At 49.6% G+C, this 22,149-nt stretch overlaps 1 protein-coding gene across 2 annotated transcripts; it reads right to left on the bottom strand.

The window, feature by feature from the left end:
• Positions 1-2,769: 2,769 nt before the first annotated feature.
• LOC122452125 (tyrosine-protein phosphatase non-receptor type 23-like) lies at positions 2,770-6,386 on the bottom strand. 2 transcript variants are annotated; one of them, XR_006272592.1, is made up of 4 exons: positions 4,884-6,386; positions 4,042-4,193; positions 3,297-3,380; positions 2,770-2,819 (listed from the first exon to the last, which is right to left on the bottom strand). XR_006272592.1 is itself a non-coding variant. In XM_043485534.1 (2 exons), the coding sequence occupies exons 1-2, from the start codon at positions 5,169-5,171 to the stop codon at positions 4,434-4,436; spliced, it is 471 nt and encodes a 156-aa protein (XP_043341469.1). In that variant the 5' UTR covers positions 5,172-6,386; the 3' UTR covers positions 4,412-4,433. The 2 variants fall into 2 exon arrangements, 1 of the variants encoding a protein (XP_043341469.1); XM_043485534.1 differs by lacking the exons at positions 2,770-2,819; positions 3,297-3,380; positions 4,042-4,193 and adding an exon at positions 4,412-4,616.
• Between the last annotated feature and the right edge of the window lie 15,763 nt (positions 6,387-22,149).

Genomic DNA, 22,149 nt, shown 5'->3' on the forward strand with positions numbered 1-22,149 from the left:
TGTTTCCTCCGGGAATTGTGAGGTTGAGATGAGGACACATGCAAAGTGTGTAAACTGTGATACACACAGGTGCATAACAGTAACCCTTATCTGCCGTCTTCCTGCCTGTCTCCCCCGGTGACTTGTCAAGTTATTGTGAGAGGGTAGCTTAGAATAGAAGACACATCTAGGGGGTTTGTGGTGACCCTTGTTTCTTTGGAGGCGGCACAGTAGAGCGGTGGAGAGGATATAGCTTTCCATGTCCTGGTTGTGTGACCCTCAGCAAGTGACTCAACTTCTCTGTGCTTCGGTGTGAAACTGGCTAAATGAGATTTGATACTATCAATACCGACTTTAGGTGGTTGTCTTGAGGATTTAACAACACATATTAAGTTCTCCATTCTGTAAGTGCCTGGCACACGGTAAGTGCTCAACAGGAGTTAGTTCTGGGGCAAAGAAGCAGAAGCCAGCCAAGGGGCACTGCTGATTTTTGTTGGCATCCTGGTGCCCAGATACTGTGCTGTACCTCCACCTTTAGTTTCCGTTTCCTCATCCTCTTTCCAATAAATTGCCTTTTGGGGTAAAAGTTAGGATCTGTTACTCTTGTATTCTTAACACTGGAATGGAAAAGAAGCAACCAACATAATTTCCCTAAACTAATCTGACCTTGAACTTGTATCTCCCTGAGGGGGATTGTTCATTTTTTGTTTCTGAGGGCCCCTCCTCCCCCACCAACTCCATGGGCTCATCAGGAATCAAAAGGCTTTCAGGGGAACAGGAGCGGGAGAAGGGGCCTAGGCCACAGTTCCCTGAGCACTGCCCCCGCCTCCAGGGGCTCCCGGATGTCCCCACAGGCTCTTCCTGGGTGGTCACAGGCACACACTGGGATCCCCCCACTCTGCTCTTGAGCCTGGGGGGCTCTGTGGACTCGTCCAGGGCACATTCCATGTCCCCTGGGCAGTCTGGCCTTCCCACTGGAGGAGACCGAGGCCTGGGCTCCGTCCCTGCCAGGCCTTAGGCAACCCAAGTGGATTTTTTTTGGACCTGGGCAGTCCCTGAAGCACCAAGAATCAGTCTGCTTCCCCAACCTATCCTCTCTCTCTGAGAGCCTGGCGGAGGAACGTGAAGGTCCGTCTTTCTGGGTAGAGGAAGGGAACAGTCCTCTCATTTTATTCCTCATGTGCCGACAGCTTATTTCATAGCCGTCCTGCCTACTTGCAGCCAAAGACACGTGAACAAAGATCACCACTGAGTTCTACAAGGGCCAACGTCTTAACCCACTGCATTCCCACCAATAGTGCGCCCCGAGAAGAATTCAGGATGAAAAACAGGATTAGGCACCCCGTGCTTTGATTAAACAGGCACCTGGATAGTTAGATGCATATCTTAGAGGAGTATTTTTGCATCTTCCCATTCATAGGAAAGCACTAAAATCATGAACTTGAGATATCTGTTCTTTGTGACTAGCAGTTACCTTTTACCAAGATGTATGCTGGCCCAGATGTGTTTCCTAGCCAAAAATCATACAGAAACTGGTTTCGCCCCAATTTCTTCAGAGTAGTTTCCTCTGAGCTACTGAGTGTCTGTCTCCCGGGTTATTGTCTTCAGCAAGACCCTGAATAAAACTTAAATTTACAGCTCTTACCATGTGTCTTTCTTTAAGTCAACAGATGTCTCAGAGGAGGCCCCAGGTTTCAGGGGAGATGATGCCCGCGTCTTGGTCAGTTCAGCCCACGGCCCGCTGCGGCCCTGCCTGCAGGTCTGCCTTGACACTGGGACAGCAGGGCCCCACCATGCTCACTTTGCTCACCCAGAAGACGAGGCTTTATATTTCCTTTCCCCAGCTGGGGCTGATCAGGCACCGTCACATTACTTTCTCAGGTCCCACTTCCTGTCCCACTGAGGCCCACAGGCTAACCACCCCCCAGTAGCCAGGTCATTTCTTCACAGCTTCTTCTGTCTGTTCTCAGGTTATCAAACATCCAGATTGCCCCCTGGGACAGGACTGCTTATTCAGGCGACAGGGATGACTCCCAAGCCTTTTCCCCTGTTGTTCGTAGCCCAGGCTTCCTGCCAGCTCACCCAGGCCGTGCCTCTCCTTTGGCCCATGAGTTTCCTCCTCTGGACCCTGCCGATCAGAGCCCAGAGCTGACTCCTGAGATCTGCAACACAGGCATCTCAGGTCTCACTCTTCCCCCTTCCCCAACCCTAACCCCACCTATAGTCATTTCCTCTTTGAAGATGCAGACTGGGCTTGCAAGTCTGGTTAAACACCCCGTCAAATCTCCTACTTCCTGTCATTAAGAAGGAGAAAAAAGGCAGTTGTTCAGAATCTTCAGATGTGAGCAAATCCCAAGAGTATTTCTTTATTATAAAGCATCTTCCAGCAAAGAAGAAATTCCAGCAGCCAAAGTTTAGTATTTTTTTTTTCAATGAAACAGAAACAGGTATTTTAATTTAAGAGCAAAATATCATGGTCCTTGGCCTCTCCCTTCTTCCTTACCCTTCTCTACATGATATTTGTGACTTGGTGATGTCTTTCTTGCTGATGTTTTCATCTTTCTCCTGCAGCTTTCTCATGCAGCTATGAAATCAAAAGATACTTGCTCCTTGGAAGGAAAACTATGACAAACCTAGACAGAGTATTAAAAAACATAGACATCACTTTGTCGATAAAGGTCCTTATAGTCAAAGCTATGGTTTTTCCAGTAGTCATATATGGATACGAGGGTTGGACCATACAGAAGGCTGAGCACCGAAGAATTAATACTTTCGAATTATGGCGCTGGAGAAGACTCTTGACAGTCTCCTGGACAGCAAGGAGATCAAACCAGTCGATCCTAAAGGAAATCAACCCTGAATATTCATTGGAAGGACTGATGCTGAAGCTGAAGCTCCAATACTTTGGCCACCTATGCGAAGAGCTGACTCACTAGAAAAGACCCTGATGGTGGGAAAGGTTGAGAGCAGGAGGAAAAGGGGATGACAGAGGATGAGTTGGTTGGATGGCATCACTGACTCAATGGACATGAGTTTGAGCAAACTCTGGGAGACAGGGAAGGACAGGGAAGCCTGGTGTGCTGCAGTCCATGGAGTCACAAAGAGTCAGACATGACTTAACATCTAAACAACAACCACATCTTTTTCAACCCAGTGCTTCAGACTACCTCGAAGGATTTTATTTGCCTTTCCTGTAAAGCTAAGCCCCCTCACCTCGACCGCTTTAGCTCAGGTCAGCACTAGCTCTCACCAGGATGGCAGCCACAGCCCCTTACCCTCCGCCAGTCTCCAGTCTCACTCATCCCACCTCTGCCTACCCTGCGCCGGCCAGGTCTCTGATCCTCTTGTTCTTCTTGCTCAGTGGTGAAACGTTGTCTACAGCAGAGGGCGGCAAACTTTCTCTGTAGAGGGTCAAATACACACAGTTTAAGGCCACATGGTAGACTCTGCCATTCTAGCCTAGGTGGAACTGTGTTCCAATAAAACATGATTTATAAAAAATAGGCAGCAGGCTAGATTCAACCCGTGGACTGCAGTTTGTCAATCCCGATCTACAGAAGATGTGGACAGCTCAACCTGCCCTAAGACACCTCTCCAGGTGTGGTTGCTTTCTGCCTCTTCACTTCTACCTCCCACACCCCTCTGCCACCCCCACCCCACTCACTGCCAATTCCATATTGCTTCAGGTGCCCCCAAGGCATTGCATTCCTGCTGTGTCTTTGCATGCGACGATTCTTCATCCTGGGCTTCACCCCTTCTCCACCTGGGAATCGCCCACCTCTCCCTCCAGATTCAGCATCACCCCTCCCTGGGCATTTCTGTTCACACCACTCCCAGCAGTTCACCCTTCCTGCTTCATTTTTCCTGACCTCTGACAACACCAGCCCTTTTTCGACTCTTCCTTTGGATTCCATCTTGCCTTGTATTTTTCGCTTTTCCTGCCTCTCCGCCTCCCCTCTTCCGTCTCCTGCCAGTCTCATCCCTGGTGTTCCTCTCTGCCCATTTCCAGCCCCCGCTCCCCACCCTCTCACTGTGGCCATCTCCTCCCCCTGGCTCACTTACCTCCTGGAGGCTGATGCTCCCAGAAGCACACCTCCAGCCGGACCTCTCCAGAGCACAAGACTCCGGACTCCAGCAGACATCACTCAAAGTCGCATCAGCTGCTCCCACTAGGTGTGTCCACGCCTCAGTTCATCGGCTCTGTTCCCACATACCTTGATGTAAGATGGCATCTCAGGTTGGACGTGTTTTTGGAGCATCCGCCATAGCCCCTTAGCCATAGCCATCTGTCTGCCTCCAGCCGTTTTACCCACTCCGCCACATTGGTCCTGGGTCACTGCCCGTGGTTCAACAGGACACCTCTGCCCAGGTGCGCATGAGCCCGGCTGGCCATTTAGTCTCTTCCCAGGGCATTTGGAACTGGGTAGTGCTAGTGTTTCTTTGGGTGAATTGGCCTATTCTGCGTGGGTGGGAGCTGGAGGAAAGGCATTTTCCACTACCCCAGGGCCTGGGAGAACAGCAGGAGCTGGTCTGAGAGAGAAGGAGGGCTGGGCAGGCAGGATCAGAGGTGAGAAGGCTGAGGTCAAGGCTGGAGCATGAAGTGGCAGGGCGGGGGTCATGTGCCCACTGTACGGATGCTGACGGAGACGCCAAGGGAAGAGTGATGTGGTCCCCAGGTCAGTAATCTAGGCTTTGCCGCCCTGACCCTCCTTCCCTCAACTTCGTCCCATGTCCCCTTTAGCCTCTGCTCTCTGCCAGCAGGGGCGTCCCCTGAATCTGAAGCCCCTTCCTTCTCTGGGTGACTGGACTCCCCTGCATCTCTGCAGTTGTGCCCCTCTGCTGCTCCTTCCTCTCCCCCAGTGCACTCCCGCCAAAGGGTTGAGAGCCAGGAGGGCTGGACTGACCTGCTGGGTCTGGGCTGGTTTGGGGCCAGGCCTTTGTCGACTCTGGTCTTTGCAGAACAAGGCGATGCTCTTCCTCTGGCAGCAGGGGCCCTTGTGGGGGTGGGGCTGGGGAGGGGGCCCAGATGACTCCTGCTGGCTCTGGCTCTTGTGGTCTCTTCTAGCCTGGACTGGGAGCCCAGTAGGCCCAAGACTCCACAACCCAGACTGGCACAGTGGGCAGAGACTAGGGAGGGCCACATGGTCCCAGCAGAGTAGCAGGAAGTTTGCCTGAAGTCTCCAGCAGGCCATCTGCTCCCAGTGAGCAAGGCGTACGGTCTTGAGAGAAGCAGCCAGCCAGGGCTACAGAGCCACTGGGAACTCTTTTAAGGGAGTTCATTTTTTTTAAAGGTTTGTTTTATCGCTCTCTGGTTCATTCGGGTTGAATGTGTTTGCATGCAGCCCTCTAGGCCTCTGTCTGCTGCACCCCTGCCCTCCAGAATCCGGTGAACACCCTCAGATGTAAAAGGACAAGGAATAAACAGTGGATGCAAGATGAAGGAGAAGGGTCAGTCTTCCAGGTCATTCAAAAGCAGTCCATCCCTCTGGGTGAGTGCAGGGCAAGGGGGAAGCCCCCACCTGCTGTCCCCACAGAAACACTCAAGGACAGCTGGACTCGAGAGAAGTGGCTCAAAGGAGAAGTGGAATTACCTCCCCAGCTGGGCCATTGCAGAGGCCATGGTTCACCGCAGGGCTGTGAAAGACCCCAGCTGGCGGGGGGACACCCATCCTTTCTGTCACGTTTACCCTATAGATGCTGATTAGCAATTCAACCCTGGGAGGTTCTGCATCTTGAACTAAAGAAAAAAAAAAACTTGGATGGAGTCCTCATTGGGGTCATAAAGAGAAGTGAGAAAAGTGAAAGTGAAAGTCGTTCAGTTGTGTCCGACTCTTTGTGACCCCGTGGGCTACACAGTCCATGGAATTCTCCAGGCCAGAATACTGGAGTGGATAGCCGTTCCCTTCTCCAGGGGCATCTTCCCAACCCAGGGATTAAACCCAGGTTTCCCGCATTGCAGGCGAATTCTTTACCAGCTGAGCCACCAGGGAAGAGGTGGCCCTCATTTCTACGTGAAAGCACTCGTAGGGGCAGCTGCTCCTAGGCGGGGTGAGTCATTCAGTCATTCAGCAAGCTGTCAACTAGAGGAGATGACACGAAAGGGTCCTCAAGGATGCGTTCTATGGGGGGTGTTTGGAGGTAGCAGCATAGGAAAGGAGCTTGAAGAGGTTAAGAGCAGGTGGGGGACGATTTGTGGCAGCTGGCCAGCTGTGTGGCTGTGGTTGCTGCTTCTATGTTAGATCAGATTTCCTCAAGCGTGACAAATAAGAAAGCGTGTGGAACAGGCTGGCTTTCTGTTGCTGCTGTTTAGTCGCTCAGTTATGTCTGACTCTTTGCGACCCCACGGACTGCAGCACGCCAGGCCTCCCTGTCCTTCACCATCTCCGGGAGTTTGTTCAGACTCATGTCCATCGAGTTGATGATGCCACCCAACCATCTCATTCTCTATCGCCCCCCTTCTCCTGCACTCAATCTTTTCCCCAGCATCAGGAAAATGGCAAAAAGATATGACACTGGCTTTCTGAGCAGAATCCAAACTTTGGTCAAACCCTGTTACAACTAATTTTGCATCACAATAAATATACTCTATAGTTTCAAAAAATCCTCAGACTTCAGCTTACTGTTCTTTACCGCTGAAATCCTCAATATGCTCCCAAAGCAGTGAAACAGAAACCCTTGCTGCCGTTCCTGCTCTTGGCTTCCGCCGGCATCTGCATTCTTCCCAGCATGGGGGTTGGCCCCCCCGGGAGTCCCCACATCACAGACACAGACGGAGGCTGGGCTGGTGCCTGGAGGCATGCGGGACTGAAGGGTTCTGTGTAAGACACTCGCCTTCTCTCACCAGCGGGTGCCTGCAGAAGGACTGTCTTCAGTGGTTCTCACGGAGATCCGTGCTCAGGGCTTCCTCCTGCACTTCTCCCCACCTCCCTCCCGCTCCCCCCACCCACTGTGATCAGACCTGTCCCTCCTCCCACTCCCAGCGGCTGCTCACCCTCACCTCACCCGAGGGCTCACACCTCCGCCCTCCCCTTCTCTTGCTCCCAGGACGCAGTCCCCAGGACCTCAGATCTCCATCGTTTTTCTTCTCTCAGGAATAGACTCTTCCACGTGTTCTCAACCACTCCTGAGGAGAACAGATACTGTGGAAGGTGCGGAAATCTGTCATTTCCTGGCCTCCTCTCTCTCATGCTCCTGTTTCATTAACCCGTTGTTCCACGGAATATCTATGGTATCCCAGAAGCATCTCAAATTCATCACATCCCAGACCGAACTTGTCCCGTTCCCCCCAAATCCCCGTCCCTCTGTTGGTATTCTTTATCTCAGGCAGAGACGACCCCTCCTTCAGCTCACTCACCCAGAAACCCCGCGGTGGCGGGGTGCTGTAGTTAGAGGAATGAGGCTTCCAGTTGAGCCCCTTGGTGCAAATTCCAGTTCCACCACATCCTGTGTTACCCCGGCAGGTTCTCCAGTCCTTCTGTGCTTCCGTTTCATAGAATGAAAACAGTTTCCTTCTTACAGAATGACAGTGAGGAATAAAGGAGATGTTCCAGGGGACCCAGACACATAGATGGTACTCAGTAAATGCCAGCTGTTATTACCTCAACACCAACACCAACACCAACACACACACACACACACACACACACACAACCAGTGACACAGTCCTGTGGGCTCTACCCTGTCTGCACATTCAGGCCTGCCCCCCAGTGTTCCAGCCTCACGGCCACAACCTTGACTCAGACCTTCATTATTTCCACTCTGAACTATTGCAATAGACTCTCTCACCCTTCATAGTCTCCCTACTCCTGGCCAGCTGGGAAATTCCTTTTTTTTTTTTTAAAAAAAAAAAAAAGATAATACATACATACATATATATATATATATATATGGCAGCCTTATTGAGATATAATTCACATACCATGTTATTCATTCATTTAAAATGTATACTGAATGGTTTTTAGTATATTTACAGAGTTGTGTAACCATCTCCACAACCAATTTTAGACCACTTTCATGACCCCCAAAAGAAACAACCCTGGGGTCATTAACAGTACTCCTCATTCCTGCCCTAGGCAATCTATTTTCTGTTCCTATTGATTTCCCTATTCTGGACCTTACATATGAATGGAATCACACAATATGTGATCTTTTGTGAGTGGCTTCTTTCACTTAATGTGATGTTTTCCAGGTTCATCCATGTTGTAACAGGTTTTTATTCCCTTTTATGGCCAAATCCCCTGGTGGCTCAGATGGTAAAGAATCCTCCTGCAATGCAGGAGACCTGGGTTCGATCCCTGGGTTGGGAAGATCCCCTGGAGAAGGGCATGGCAATCCACTCCAATATTCTTGCGTGGAGAATTCCATGGACTGAGGAGCCTGGCAGGCTACAGTTCATGGGGTTGCAAAGAGTCAAGACACGACTGAGCGACTACGCATACAATACGATACAACGGCCAAATAATATTCCTTGGTATGGGTGTGGCACATTGTGTTTATCCCTTCACTGGATGATGAACTGAACAACAAAGAACTATTTCCACTTTTTGGCTGTGACAAATAATGCCTCTATGAAATTCGTGTACAAGTTTTTGTGTGGACATATGTTTTCATTTCTCTGTATACCTAGGGGTCATATTCTATGTTTAATTTTTTAAGAAACTGCCAAACTATTTTCCAAAGTGGCTACACCATTCCGCAGCCCTCTCAGTAGTACGTGAGGGTCCACTTTCTCCACATGATTGCCAACATTTGTTATTCCCTCTCTCTCTCTTTTTTTAACTCTACCCATCTTAGTGCTTGTGAAGTGGTATTTCACTGTGGCTTTGATTTGCATTTCCCTGGTATCTACTGATGTTGAGCATCTTTTTCATGTGCTTGTAGACCATTTGTATATCTTCTTGTGGGGAATATCTATTCAGATCTCTCACCCATTTTTAATTTGGATTACTTATCTCTTTATTATTGAATTATAAGAAGTCTTTATGTGTTCTAAAAATGAGTCCATTGTTAGATATTTGATTTGCAAAACTCTCTTCTGTTCCATGGGTTGTTTTTGCACTTTTTTTTTTAATGTAGACTATTTTTTAAAAAGTCTTTATTGAATTTGTTACAATACTGCTTTTGCTCTAAGTTTGGCTTTTTGGTCAGGAGGCATGTGGGATCTTAGCTACCCCAATAGGCATTGATCCCACACCCTCTAAATTGGAACGAGAAGTCTTAACCACTGGATAGCCAGGGAAGTCCCCTCACTTTCTTGATAGTGTCCTTTAATGTCCTTTAAAAGACACAAAAATTTTTCATTTTGATGGATTATGCTGATTTAGCTATATTTTCCCTTTGGTTGCATGTGCTTTTGGTGTTATATCTAAGAAACCATCACCTAATCCAATGTCACAAAATTTATGCCACTATTTTCTGCTAAAAGATTTATAGTTTTAGCTCTTATATTTGGGTTTTCAAGTCCATGTTGAGCTGATTTTTGAATATGAAGTAGAGGTTCAACTTCATTATCCTGCATGTGGAGGTATAGTCATCCCAGCATCATTTATTGCAGAGTGTTCTTTCTCTGTTGAATTGTCTTGGCATTCTTGTCAAAAATCAACTGACTGTAAATGTGGTTGTGTATTTCTGGACTTAATTTTCTTCCTCTGATCTAAATTTCTATCCTTGTGCTATCTTATTTTTTAAAAATTCATTAATTTATTCTAACTGGAGGATAATTACTTTACAATATTGTGGTGGTTTTTGCCATACATTGACATGAATCAGCCATGGTTATCTTCTTTATCACACAGTTTTGATGACTTACAAAGACTGTTTTTTTTTTAACTTTTCATTTTGTATTGGGGTATAGATGATTAACAATGTTGTGATAGTTTCCAGTGAACAGGGAAGGGATTCAGCCAAACAGATGTATCCATTCTCCCCCAAACTCCGCTCCCATCCAGGCTGCCACATGACATCGAGCAGAGGTCCCTGTGCTATGCTCTAGGTCCTTATGAATTATCCGTTTTAAATATAGTGGTGTGTACATGACCTTCCCCAACTTCCTATCCCTTTCCCCTGTCTTTCCTCCCAATAACCATAAGTTTGTTCTCTAAGTCTACGAGTCTCTACAAAGAGTAAGTTAAAATAAAAAAGTATGAGTCCCCCACATTTGTACTTTTTCAAGATAATTTGGGCTACTCTGAGTCCTTTGAGTAAAGACAGTGATAAACTGGGTTACTCTTTTGCTTGAAGATCTTTTCTGGTTCCCTCTAAGACTGGGTGGCAGCTGTCAGTGTTTCTGGTTTCCCGAGCCTCCCTCGGAGGAGTGGGCTGTGTGGGGGAACCAACAGGAGGCGCCGGTCTGTGCTGGACCACAGCTGTGCTCCTCTCCTTGTGTCTCCATCACTCCTGCCGAAAGGGCGACTGAGTGATGAGCATTTGTTTTTTTGTATTTTTTCTAAGTTCTTCTCCTTTTTATTATTTGATTAATTTTATTTTTGACTGCATTGAGTCTTCATTGTGGTGTGTGGGCTTCTCGTTGCGGTGGTTTCTCTTGTTGTGGACCACAGGTGTCAGGAGTTGTGGCTCATGGGCTTAACTTCTCCACGGCATGTGGGATCTTCCCGGACCAGGGATGGAACCCGTGTCCCTTGCATTGGCAGGCAGATTCTCAACCACTGGAGCGCCAGGGAAGTCCCAAGTCTCAAGTATTTGAATTGCATTTGGGAAGCATCATGAAGTCAACAGTCTGGTCTTGGTGGGCCCCTGGTCCTTAATGCAAGCGCACTTCTGGGCACTGTGGAAACTGACGCCCAGGCCTCATCTTAGCCATGTACCGTGAGTGCCTGTCAGGTGCTGGCCAGACAAACGGTCCTTGCTCTCATGGAGTTCTCACTCCGGGGAAGGGAAAGGCCAGGAATGAGCAGGATAATGTGAGATCCTGTTAAAATAACAGGAATGGCCCAAAGAGCACTGGAAGAGCAACTGGAAGGTCAGGTGCTGAGATAAGGAGATGACACTTCAGTTAAGATCTGGATGACCAGATGGGTTCTCCCTTAGGAAGCTCTCCTAGTGTGACCCCTCCCCAGCCAACCCTGGGCATGGTCAGCACAAAAGGGTGTCCTAAGCTGACTTGTCACTTCCTCTGTCAAGAGTGACTACTTTTATTTTAGTTGTGTTCCTCTCATGGTCTCCTGCCTGTAGATGTTTTCATGACGCAACTTTGTTTTATCAGGACTCACCGAGAGGAAGGGAAGTCATTCACTCTTTCACTAGAACACACATTCCCTGAGGGTAGAGGTGCTCTGTTCCCATGTTTCCAGTCTCCCAAACAAGTTCTCAGTGTATATATAATATATATATATATATATATATTTTTTTTTTTTTTAATTTTTGACCACCCTGCGTGGCATGTGGGATCTTAGTTTCCTGACCAGGGATCGAACCCATACCCCCTACATCAGAAGCACAGTCTTAACCACTGGACTGCCAGGGAACTATCTTCAATAAATACGTGTTGATTCAACTGACAGTGCTCCATCAACTGTTACCAAATCTAATTATTGATTCTGACTCCCAACAACTGTTAAAATAAAGAAACACCCCTGTGTGTGATGAAGCATCGATGATTTCTGGTGGGTGTTTTGTTTGTTCCAAACTTTAGACTGTGTGGGACATTTCTAAATGTGGGGCAGGTTGGGGTAACTTCTTTTCCTATGAAGTCCTGTGTTCTTTTGTGCACAATATATAGTGGTTAATGAGAGTGAACGTTTGTTTGGAGGATTTGCTATATGTCAGGAGCTGTGCCAAGTGCTTAATGCATCACCCGTTTTAATCTTTATAATAAGCCATATGAGGTAAGCACTATCATCCCCATTTCACAGATGAGGAAATGAGGCACAGACTTTCCCAAGGTCACATGCCTGCCAGGTGAGGATCCGGGAGTCTCAATACAGGAAACATGTCTCTGAAACTGATGTTCTTGCACACTGTGCTATAGTCCTCCCTGAAATAAATAACTAATGATGTTTGGTTAGTTTCTGTAGGGAAAATGCAGCCAAATGTATATTCTGTGAAATTGCTTTCCATTTTTTAATTGTGGTAAAGCAGAAATAAAATTTACCATTTTAAGTGTACAGTTCAATGGCATTAAGCATATTGACATTGTTGTGTAATCATCATCACCATTATCACCCATCTCCAGAAACTTTCATCTCAAACTGAAACTGCGTCCTCTCTAAAGACTCCCCTTCCCGCTCCCCTAGCCTCTGGCAACCAGCATTCTGCCTTCTGACTCTATGAACTTGACTAGGTACCTCGTGTAAGTGGAGTCACACAGGTGTTGTCCCTTTGCGTCTGGCTTGTTTTGCCTGGCCTGATGTCCTCAAGGTCCATGCCTGCTGAAGCGTGTGTCAGAAGTTCCTTCCTTTTTAAGGCTGAATCCTATTCCATTGTACGTGTAGACTGTTTTTGTACTTTGATCCAGATGGATGAACAACCAGGGACACTGGCTGTCTCCACCTTTCGGCTGTTGGGAATAATGCTTCTGTGCGCATGGGTTAAGAAGCATGTTTCTACTGAATTGACTAAGAAAAGAGAGGCCTGTGGGGTTCCGGTCAGTGGGGATCCCAGGGGCTGAACTGATGGGGAGGCGGCCCTGTCACCCCACCTCACCTTGCACCCTGGCTCCTCTGGTGTCCACCACCGCCCGTGATCCTCCTGTCAGGCATCTGCCTCTCCACCAGCTTCTGTGTTTTTCCATCCTTCCCTGCATCCTTCCACTGGAAGGAGGACCCCAATTACCCTCTGCAGGAGCACACCTCCCCCACTCCTAGATCATGAACTTCAGGTGAGGGAGTTGAATCCAGCCTGTCCCTGAGGACAAATACTGGGTCTTTATTGTCTTATTCCACGGCTCTACTTCCCACCTGCTGGCACCTGAAAGGCCCTGTTCTCCTGGAATCCAGGCAGAGGGGAGCCCAGGCAGCACGCAGATGCTGTAAGAGTGTCAGCACGGATCCGGGCTCTTGGTGCCGAGAGGATTACGGCTCCAGGGCTTCCTAGTGGCGGCCGCAATCCTAGCGCCAGGCCCAGCACTGCCCCCATCCCCAAGAAGTGCCCCCATCCCCAAGAGGTGCCATTCAAAGACGACTAAGAGATGTGTTTATACTCCATCTGAGCTACTCTTGTTTCCTTTCCTGGCCTCTCTCTCCTTTTTTTTTTTTGGTCTTCTCTTCTCTCCAGAACATGTCCAATAGGTGGGGACCAACTTAAGGGAGTTTGAAGATTTCTGACAGGCACAGTCCTTAGAAACTTTAAAAAAAAAATTGAAACAAAAGTTCCAAAAAAATACTGTTCTGCCTTAATAAAGGAGTCTGTCAGATGTGGATCTCCAGAAATTCACCAGGTTAACTTCCTCAGTGCTGGGGTAGCTAAATGGCAGGGGACTGGCTGCAAAGGCACACTACTCCAGGAAGGGAGACTTTGCTCTCTCCACATCTGCTGTTCAAAGGGCATCTTGTTACACCACCACCGTGTCTGTCCTTGTGAAGGAAGGGCAGCAAGTTTCACCCCTCCCGCCACCCAGGGGCAGTCTGTGCAGCATCTGGGGGCCACCTGTTATGCCCCATACCCTTGCTCTAGGGTTAGGAAAGCAGACAATGCCTTGCAGGAGCAGTTCTAGCCCCGAAAAGCTGATGAATGTAAAACTAGTGACACCAGGGGAAAGGGCTCTGGAGTAAAGGAAAGGAAATGTGTGGTGCTGGGGAACTGTCATTTTCAACAGAGTGGTCCAGAGAGACCTCACTGGGAAGAGGACATTGGGGCAAGACCTGAAGGAGAGAAGGAGGGTGCCCGGCTGTGCTGGAGAATGTTCTAGCAGAAAAGTCAGCATGTGCAGAGGCCCTGAGGTGGAAGCCAACAGCGCGAAGGCCAGGGTGGCCGGAGCCAAGTGGGCATGTGGCGTGTGGCAGGGGATGAGGCCAGTGGAGGGTGTGGGGGTGGTTTTGTGTACCACTGTGAAAGAAGGGAAGCCATCAGAAGGTTTAAAACAGATCATTGACATGACCTCAAGTTTCAAGAAGAGAAAATCAGTTGGTGGCTGTGTGGAAAGCAGCCCATGGGCAAAGGCAGATGCAGGGCACCAGTTAGGAGGCTGTTACAATAATTCAGGCAAGAGATGGTAGCAGGGAGGGTATCAGTGGTCAGATTCGGACCACTGATGTGGTCCGAATGGTGTGCAGCATTTCGGAGGTAAAGCTACCAGGATTTCCTGACAGGTTAGATGTTTCTCTTTGAACACGGAGTATAAAAGTATGAAAGAGCCTGGGATTAGATTTCAACAAGCCTGGCTCTAGTTCTGGCTCTGCCTCTTGCTAGCTGTGAGACAGGATAAGCAAACCAGCCCCTTAGATCCCAGCTTCCTTATTTGTAAAAAGGAAGTGAGAAATATCTGCCCCTTTACCGGTGGGGCAGGTCTTTTTTTTTTGAGAAGATCAAAGGAGAAACATGGGTGACCTCTCACTGTAAGCTACAGAGTGCCATGAAAATAGAGAGGTCATTTATTCATGTGCTGTTGAGTTTCTGCAACAAACAAACAAACAAAACCAACCTTGATGATTAGTTTTCATGACAGTTGCATTTCTCTCCATCAGTGGAGTTTCTTACCTGGGGGAGGGACTGCCAGGGGGATCAGCTTGCTCTCTCTGCCTCCCCTCTGGGTGCTGGTATGCTGGGGTTGGGGACTGTCCCCTCCCCATAACCTGCCAGAAGTGCCACGGACAGCTCTGTAGGTTGTGCCCTGTCCGCGGGCTCCCGGGTGAGATGTGGTGGGTGCAGACATCCAGCCTGTGTGGGTCCTGCTTGAGACCTTGTATCGTGATGGGGGGGCTGCATCTTCCAGGAATGTTCTTTATTTTGTTTAATTTTTTTCTCGAATTTGTACAAGACAGCTCCTGCTGCTTCTAAGTTGCTTCAGTTGTGTCTGACTCTTTGCGATCCTCCATGGTCCAGGCTCCTCTGTTCATGGGATTCTTTAGGCAAGAATACTGGAGTGGGTTGCCGTCCTCCAGGGGATCTTCCTGACTAGAGATTGAACCCTCATCTTTTAGTTCTCTTGCACTGGCAGGCTTTTTTACCACTAGGGCCACCTGGGAAGTCCTGCATAAGACAGAGGACCAGGCTACCTGAAAGAAAGTGAAGTTGCTCAGTTGTGTCCAACTCTTTGAGACCCCATGGACTGTAGCCTAGCAGGCTCCTCCATCCACGGGATTTTCCAGGCAAGAGTACTGGAGTGGGTTGACATTGCCTTCTCCAGGGGATTTTCCTGACCCAGGGGCTGAACCCTGGTCTCCTGCATTGTAGGCAGATTCTTTAACAGTCTGAGCTACCAGGAAAGCTCCACCGTTCCCTGGTAGGGACCAATAAAATAATTTCCTTGTGTGTGTGTGTGTGTGTTTGTAGGTAAGCCACCTTTTTTCTTTTTGCAATTTGCTGCAAAAGTCCTTATTGTACAGACAGTTCAGAGAGGTCCTCTGTCCATAGCAATGTTGCAGAGTGAGGTTATATGGGCCACTGTGACCTTCATCTCATGTAAAGCCCAAGGCTTTGGCTGGTACCACTGGTAAAGCTGGAGTTGCACTGGATAATGGTGAAGAATGAAAATAAGGATCAGGAGCTTGTCCTGCTTCAGGGGGTGCTAGCAGGTCAGACGCAAGGACTGCCTTTTAGGATGCCTGGGGCTCCTCCTGGACCATCGGCCTTCCCTGGGGGCCTGGCCTGCACTCCCTGCCTCCTTAACTCACTCTCTCTGTGCCCTCTGCCCTCTTCCCACCTTTTCTGCCCCTCCTGAAATCCTGCCGATCCCTCAAGGCCCGCCTCGAATACCGCCTGCCCCTGTCACCCTGCTGGCGTGTCCCCAGCCCATGAGCCCTCTCCCTGTGGCCGGGACAGCACTGCATAACTGGAAGGCCAGGCTCGCTGGAGGCAGGAGGGCTGAGTCCTGGCTCTGCAGCCTTCCAACTGTGTGAACTTGGGCACGCCACTCCGCCTCTTTGAATCTGACTGTCCTCATCTGTAAATTGTAAATATAGACATTGAAGGACCCAGATGCAAGGCCCCAGAGGGGTAACGAGATTCCTGGAAAGGCAGGGGGCAGGTAGAGAGTCCCAAGTCACCTGCTCACAGAGCCTGGTGCTCGAGCTTGGGAAGCAGCTGTGCAGGGATCCCGCAGTCTCCTCCTCCCCTAGAGTCCTCTGTGGGCCGAGGGCAGGATGGAGACAGGTCCAGGTGAGACGGGTATGCTGTGCCCTGAGCTGTACATGCCCTGCGGTCGGGCACTTGCACCCCACCTTCCCTCTCCCCTGCTGACCTCACTCAAGAGGGCAGATTCTGCAGGGGACAAGGGTGAATTCTTCCTCATCTTGTGAGCTCAACTGGTGAGCCCAGCCCAGGAGGTGGCCTACAGGTGGCTCTTTAACTGGATTGAAAAAGTGGAGTGTTTCCCTTCTCTATCAAAAAATAAAAAAGCAATAAGGAGGAAGATGGAGGAGTAGAAGGAGGTGCATTGGGAATACTGAGTCTTAGCCACTAGACCACTGAGGAAGTCTTGGTGGTGTTTTGAATACTGGGTCGAAGCCCCATTATCGTGGGTACTGCTTCGAATCCTTGGATAAGAAAGGAAAGGACAGACTGGCCAGTGGTGACTGCCTGCCACTTCACCCTGGTGTGTACTCGGGTCCAGACCAGCCCCTAATCTGAGGAGGGAGGTCAGGGCCAGACCAGAGGGCAGCAGATAAGGGAGGGGAAGTGGAGATGCCCCACAGCCCCAGGGAGACCCTGGGTCCTGGGAGGGCAGGGATCAGGGTCCCCTGGAGGAAATGGCAACCCACTCCATTATTCTCGCCTGGAGAATCCCATGGACAGAGGAGCCTGGCAGGCTACGGTCCATGGGGTCGCAAGGAGTCGGACACAACTGAAGAGACTTAGCGTGCAAGCACGAAGGCAGACTCAGTGGAGGTGGTGGAGATGGAGTGATGACGAATGAAGGAAAAGCAGAGAGGGCAGAGAGAGCAAAGGGGCCTCTCCCTGTTCTAAACACCAAGCCCAGCAGGAATCCTTCCCCCTCCGTTCAGGGGGCTGCTTGCGGGATGCCCTCCCACTACTTGCTGAGTCAGACTCGGACGTACCCCTCTGGGCCCCACTGCCTCTCCCACTGCCCTGAGGCTGGCCCTTGCATAGGGTGTTGTCCTTAATGAGTCTCTGCAAGACCCCCAAGCCCCTTCTCCACGTCCTGGGGCGGATGTACCCTTTGTTGTGGGCTGACCACCACCCCAGACACTGTGCAGATGGGCCCCCACGCAGTGCCTCAGGGGTGCCAACTATATCATTTTCTTTCTGGCAGCATTTTGGATCATTACAAGTGTCTTTGAAAAGCAGCCTTTTAATTACAGGATAAATGCTGCCCATGGGAAGGGGCATTTCCCAAGTGCTCCAGGAACAACTTGGCAGGGGGCACTTCCAAGGAAAGCACAGAACAACCAGGGCCTGTGGCTGTGACAGACCCGGTGTCTGTCTAGATGGGAGCCTAGACCCAAAGAGGGGCTCCCAGGGGAAGAGCAAGGGCCCCTGAGGCAAAAGCCCCTTTGCTCACCAGTTCCCTTGCACCCAAACCTCCCCGCCCCCCAGAGAAGTCCCTTTGGCCATAAGCCAAAGGTTGGGAGGGCTTCCCAGGTGGTAAAGAACCCGTCTGCCAATGCAGGAGACCTAAGAGATGCGCTTTCAATCCCTGGGTTGGAAAGACCCTTTGGAGGAGGACATGGCAACCCACTCCAGAATTCATGCCTGGAGAATCCCAGGGATGAAGGAGCCTGGCAGGCTACAGTCCATAGGGTCACACAGAGTCAGACACGACTGAAGTGTCTTAGCACGCGTGCTAAGACGTTGGTTGGGAAACTCATGGGAACTAAAAGTTGGGAACTAGGGTCTCTGCAGACATAGTGCCCTCCCCGTGTATCAGAATGTTCTCTCCACTCCATGCAAAATGGCACTGTCTTCCTGGAGCTCTGGGAGCTGTGCTAACCTAGCACATGTGCTAACCTAGCCAGCAGTGGCTTTCCTGCGTGTCTCAGGCCTGCCCCCCCGCCTCACCCCCACCTCTTCTCTTTGTTCTCAGAAACCAAACAGAGCCAGGCAGGCCAAAACCAGGAGGGGGCTTCCGGGAAACATCTGGGGTGGCTGGGCAGACGTGAGCTGTGACCCTGGCTCATTGGAGAGCTCCGTGTGGCCTTCAGAGGCCAGCCTACTCCCAACCCCTGAGAACTCCACCTCCCGGGGCTTTGCCTGGGCTGGCTGACTCCCTGTCCTGGGAGTCGGGCGTTTATATTAATATCCCAAATGCTAATTAAGATCAAAGTGACTCTGCCATTCGTCTGGGGGACAGAAGTCTGGACAGGTGACACAGCCTCTGCCAGTCCTCCACGGACACCAGCCTGTAACAGCTTCTCACTGGGAACCAGCAGCATCATAGTCTGCCTTGGGGGTGCGCTTGGAAACTAGTTAGAGGTGTATGAGAACCTTGGGAGGAACTCGGTTGACAGATGATACTCAGACGGTTTCTCGAGCAAGCGTGGCAGAACCACTCCCAGTCTCCATTTTCGAGTCTCATTTACTTGCTGAGCCAGGTGCCGCGGGTGACAGGCCGAGGGCTCCAGGGAGGCTGTTCTCTCTCCCTCTTGATGGTCCCTGAGGTTTTGGAAGCCAGTGAGGTTCACCCTGTCTGTGTCCTCAGAATGCCTTCGATGTGACTGTCATCAAGTATATCTCTTGTGGCTCCATCACGATGTCCCATTCCATCAAACTTCAGTGTTTTTATCCTTAATTGGGATGTCCTCACTGAAACTCTGCGGTCTCTTCTCAAGCAGTTTTCTAGCAACTAGTTTTCTAGTTTTCCTGGCTAGCCCTTAGGCAGTAATTTTTAAGCATTTGGGATGGCACAGATCCAGGTGGCAATTTTTGACCATCTGTGAGACTATCTGACAGGTTTTCAAGATTAAGCAGATCCACAGGCTTAAACAGGCAGGCTGCACCCTGACATGCATGTGGGGAGGGGCTGGGGTACCCATGTTTCCTCCATTCTTATCGCCACTGCCCCATGTTCTTCTCATTCAAGTCAAACCATAGGGAGGACTTAGTTTTTACAGAAAAGCAAATTATTAAAAAACATCAAATTGCATTCTTGTAAACACTCTTCTGGTTGTTCTGAGGACAGGGTTACATTTCGGTGACTCTTTCCAAAGGTTTATGGTTCTACCAGCTGCCAGGACCTGGGTGCTTCTCAGGAGGGTAAAGGCTGGCTCTGCTCCTAAGGTGCCAACAGTAAAGGCTCCACTTCGCTGCCAACTTCGACCCGTCAGCCTCGAAGATAAGCTTCCGGTTTTTCATGTTGCAACGCCCTCCAAACCGCAGAGGTTATGACTTCTCTCTCTTCTTTCCTGAACCACCAGGCAGGGCAGCAAGCCCTGCCCACTTCCTGCTCACGTGTTGGGTCTGCAACGACCTTTTACTCCAGGACGTGAAGTCAAAAGCAAGTCCCGAACAATAGCTGGGCGACTCTCTGAGGCGGACACTCTAGCCTGGGCACCAACTCAGGATTGCCTGAACTTCAGAACAAACTGCAATTAGTTATGTAACAAATCCCAGCCAGTCTCACAAACTCCAGACTTTAGGAATGCAATATGGATTAACTCTACACTTAGGCATAAAGATGTTGATCTTTTATCTCTTGCATTTCTTTTTTTCTCCTGGTGGTGTAGCTGAGGCTCCCAGGGGAGCTGTAAGAGAAGGAACTTCTGATAGAAGCAGACAGGGAGAGGTTGAAGGCTGGGTTTTTGTGACATCAAATAACCCTGCAGGGGGCTGGGTGTTTGTTGTTACAGAGAGCACAGCCTAAAAATACAGCTGTGCCAAACAGCAGGCAACTGATTGGGTGTGTTCAGCGTACTGTGCACGGCCCTTTTTCTTGTTGTTTAGCTGCTAAGTTGTGTCTTACTGTTTGGGACCCCATGGACTGTAGACCGCCAGGCTCCTCTGTCTATGGGATTTCCCAGGCAAGAGTACTGGAGTGGGTTGCCATTTCCTTCTCCTGGGGATCTTCCCATCTCAGGGATCGGACCCAAATTTCCTGCATTGGCAGGTGGATTCTTTATCGCTGAGCCACCAAGGAAGCCCATGCCCAGCTCCAGTTGCCAGCAAATGGGGCAGATAACGAGATCACATGACAAGTCCTAGCTTTCCTGGTGCCTACAGTTCATGAGCCAACACCCACACATCAAGCCACCACCCTCCCTGGGTATATAATTACCGGTTTTGAGGGGTGGAACAGACTTACCACCAAGGACATCTTGTTTCCTGTCCCAAATCTCTGGAAACCAGTTGGGATTTCAGCTGCTCTTGGCTGGCCTCTCTTGGCCCCTCATAAGTCACCATGGGCTCCAAGTGAGACAGCCTTTGTCTCTCTTCCCAGCCGCGCCACTTACTCCCTCTGTCAACCTGGCAAGTCAGTTAACCCCTTTTCCAGTTTCTTCACCTGCAATATGGGTATACCATTTCCCCTTCACAGGATTTTTGGAAGGATTAATAGAGCTATCTGCACACCAGATGCTGGCACCTAGCAGAGTTTTAATGAGGGTCAGGTAGATCTCGTACGTATCTTTGTAGTCCCAGACACTGGCTGGCCTGTGGTGAGCTGCCGCATTTCTGTGTGCAGGACAGAGGGTGGGTCCAAGCATTGACCTAACTCCACGAATTTCCTTATTCTTTTCTTGCCTCCCGTATGTCCTTTAAATTAATCATGCCAGGGTATACGACCCCCACCCCTACTGCGGAACACTTCTGTGGGTGACCTTGCGCTCAGCTAGCACCCTGTCACCTTCCTCCCCTCTGTAGTGAGGGTGCTCTATGGTAAGGGGCAGCACCACTGGATAGTGACCTGGGCAGACCCGGAGAGTCTGGAAACTCTCTGAGCTGGTAGGACCATGTCACTATAGCAACCACAGAGAAAATGTAATGGTACATTTTCTTTCTCTGTTCTTCTTATTCTTTCTCACCCTTTTTTGTTCCAAGTGTGGTTTTTTTTTCATCCACTTTTGTTTATCCATTCAAAAAACCATGGACCTGTACCATGGCTAGGACGCAAAGACCACTAAGATGATGAAACAGTGCCCATCCTCAGTTTGGAGTTAGAGGTCAGCAAACACATCATGCTGAGTGACATGTGATGAAACCAGTTATGAGTGAAGGACATGTAGCATTAAGTCTTTGTTAGCTAAGACAAGCCCTTCTGCTGGCTGTGCTGGGTCACATCTACACCTGACTGCCCTCCATCTACACCTGACCGCCTTCCCTCTACACTTGACAGCCCTCCATCTATACTTGACAGCCCTCCGAGGGCTCTGGCCAGTCTAGGCTGGGGACTGTCTGCAGTGCTTCCCAAAATATCTTTTAAAAAAAATTTATTATTTATTTACTCAATTAATTTTTGGCTACACTGAGCCCTCATGGCTGCAAGAGGGCTTTTTCTAGTAGCAGCGAGGGGGGCTGTTCTCTAGTTGTGGTGCATGGGCTTCTCACTGCAGTGACTTCTCTTATTGTGGGGCACAGGCTCTAGGGAGCACGGGCTTTAGTACTTGTGGTGCACACCTACAGCTTGCCCCGAGGCAAGTGGAATTTTCCCAGACCAGAGATCAAACCCATGTCCCCTGCACTGGCAGGCGGATTCTTAACCACTGGACCATAGGGAAGTCCCCAGGAGCATCTTGATGGAGCGTCCTTTCCTCCACCTTGGGACCAAGGTGGAATCTTCAGGCCCTGTCATGCTGGAGTGATTCTCATGTGATTTAAGCCTTTTTTGTTCTTCCTATTAAGAAACTTCAAACAGGCAACAAAGGGAGTCAGATATTTTTTATTCTCTCTGAACTCCTTAAGTGCATCACAAGTCGAAAACTTTCCAGCCCCGTTGCTTTCGGTTTCATCTGTCCATGGTGACAAGGTTCTAGAAGGGTTCCTAGACTGTGCACCACCTCCCCTTGCCAAGAATGGCACAGACAATCCAGACTTCCGTCTTGAAAGTGACCCTGGCAGTCCATCAAGTTCTAGCTACTTTTTAAACATCCTCTGCTCCATCCTCTT

Source organism: Cervus canadensis, chromosome 13, assembly GCF_019320065.1.
Source record: "Cervus canadensis isolate Bull #8, Minnesota chromosome 13, ASM1932006v1, whole genome shotgun sequence".
NCBI lineage: Eukaryota > Metazoa > Chordata > Mammalia > Artiodactyla > Cervidae > Cervus > Cervus canadensis.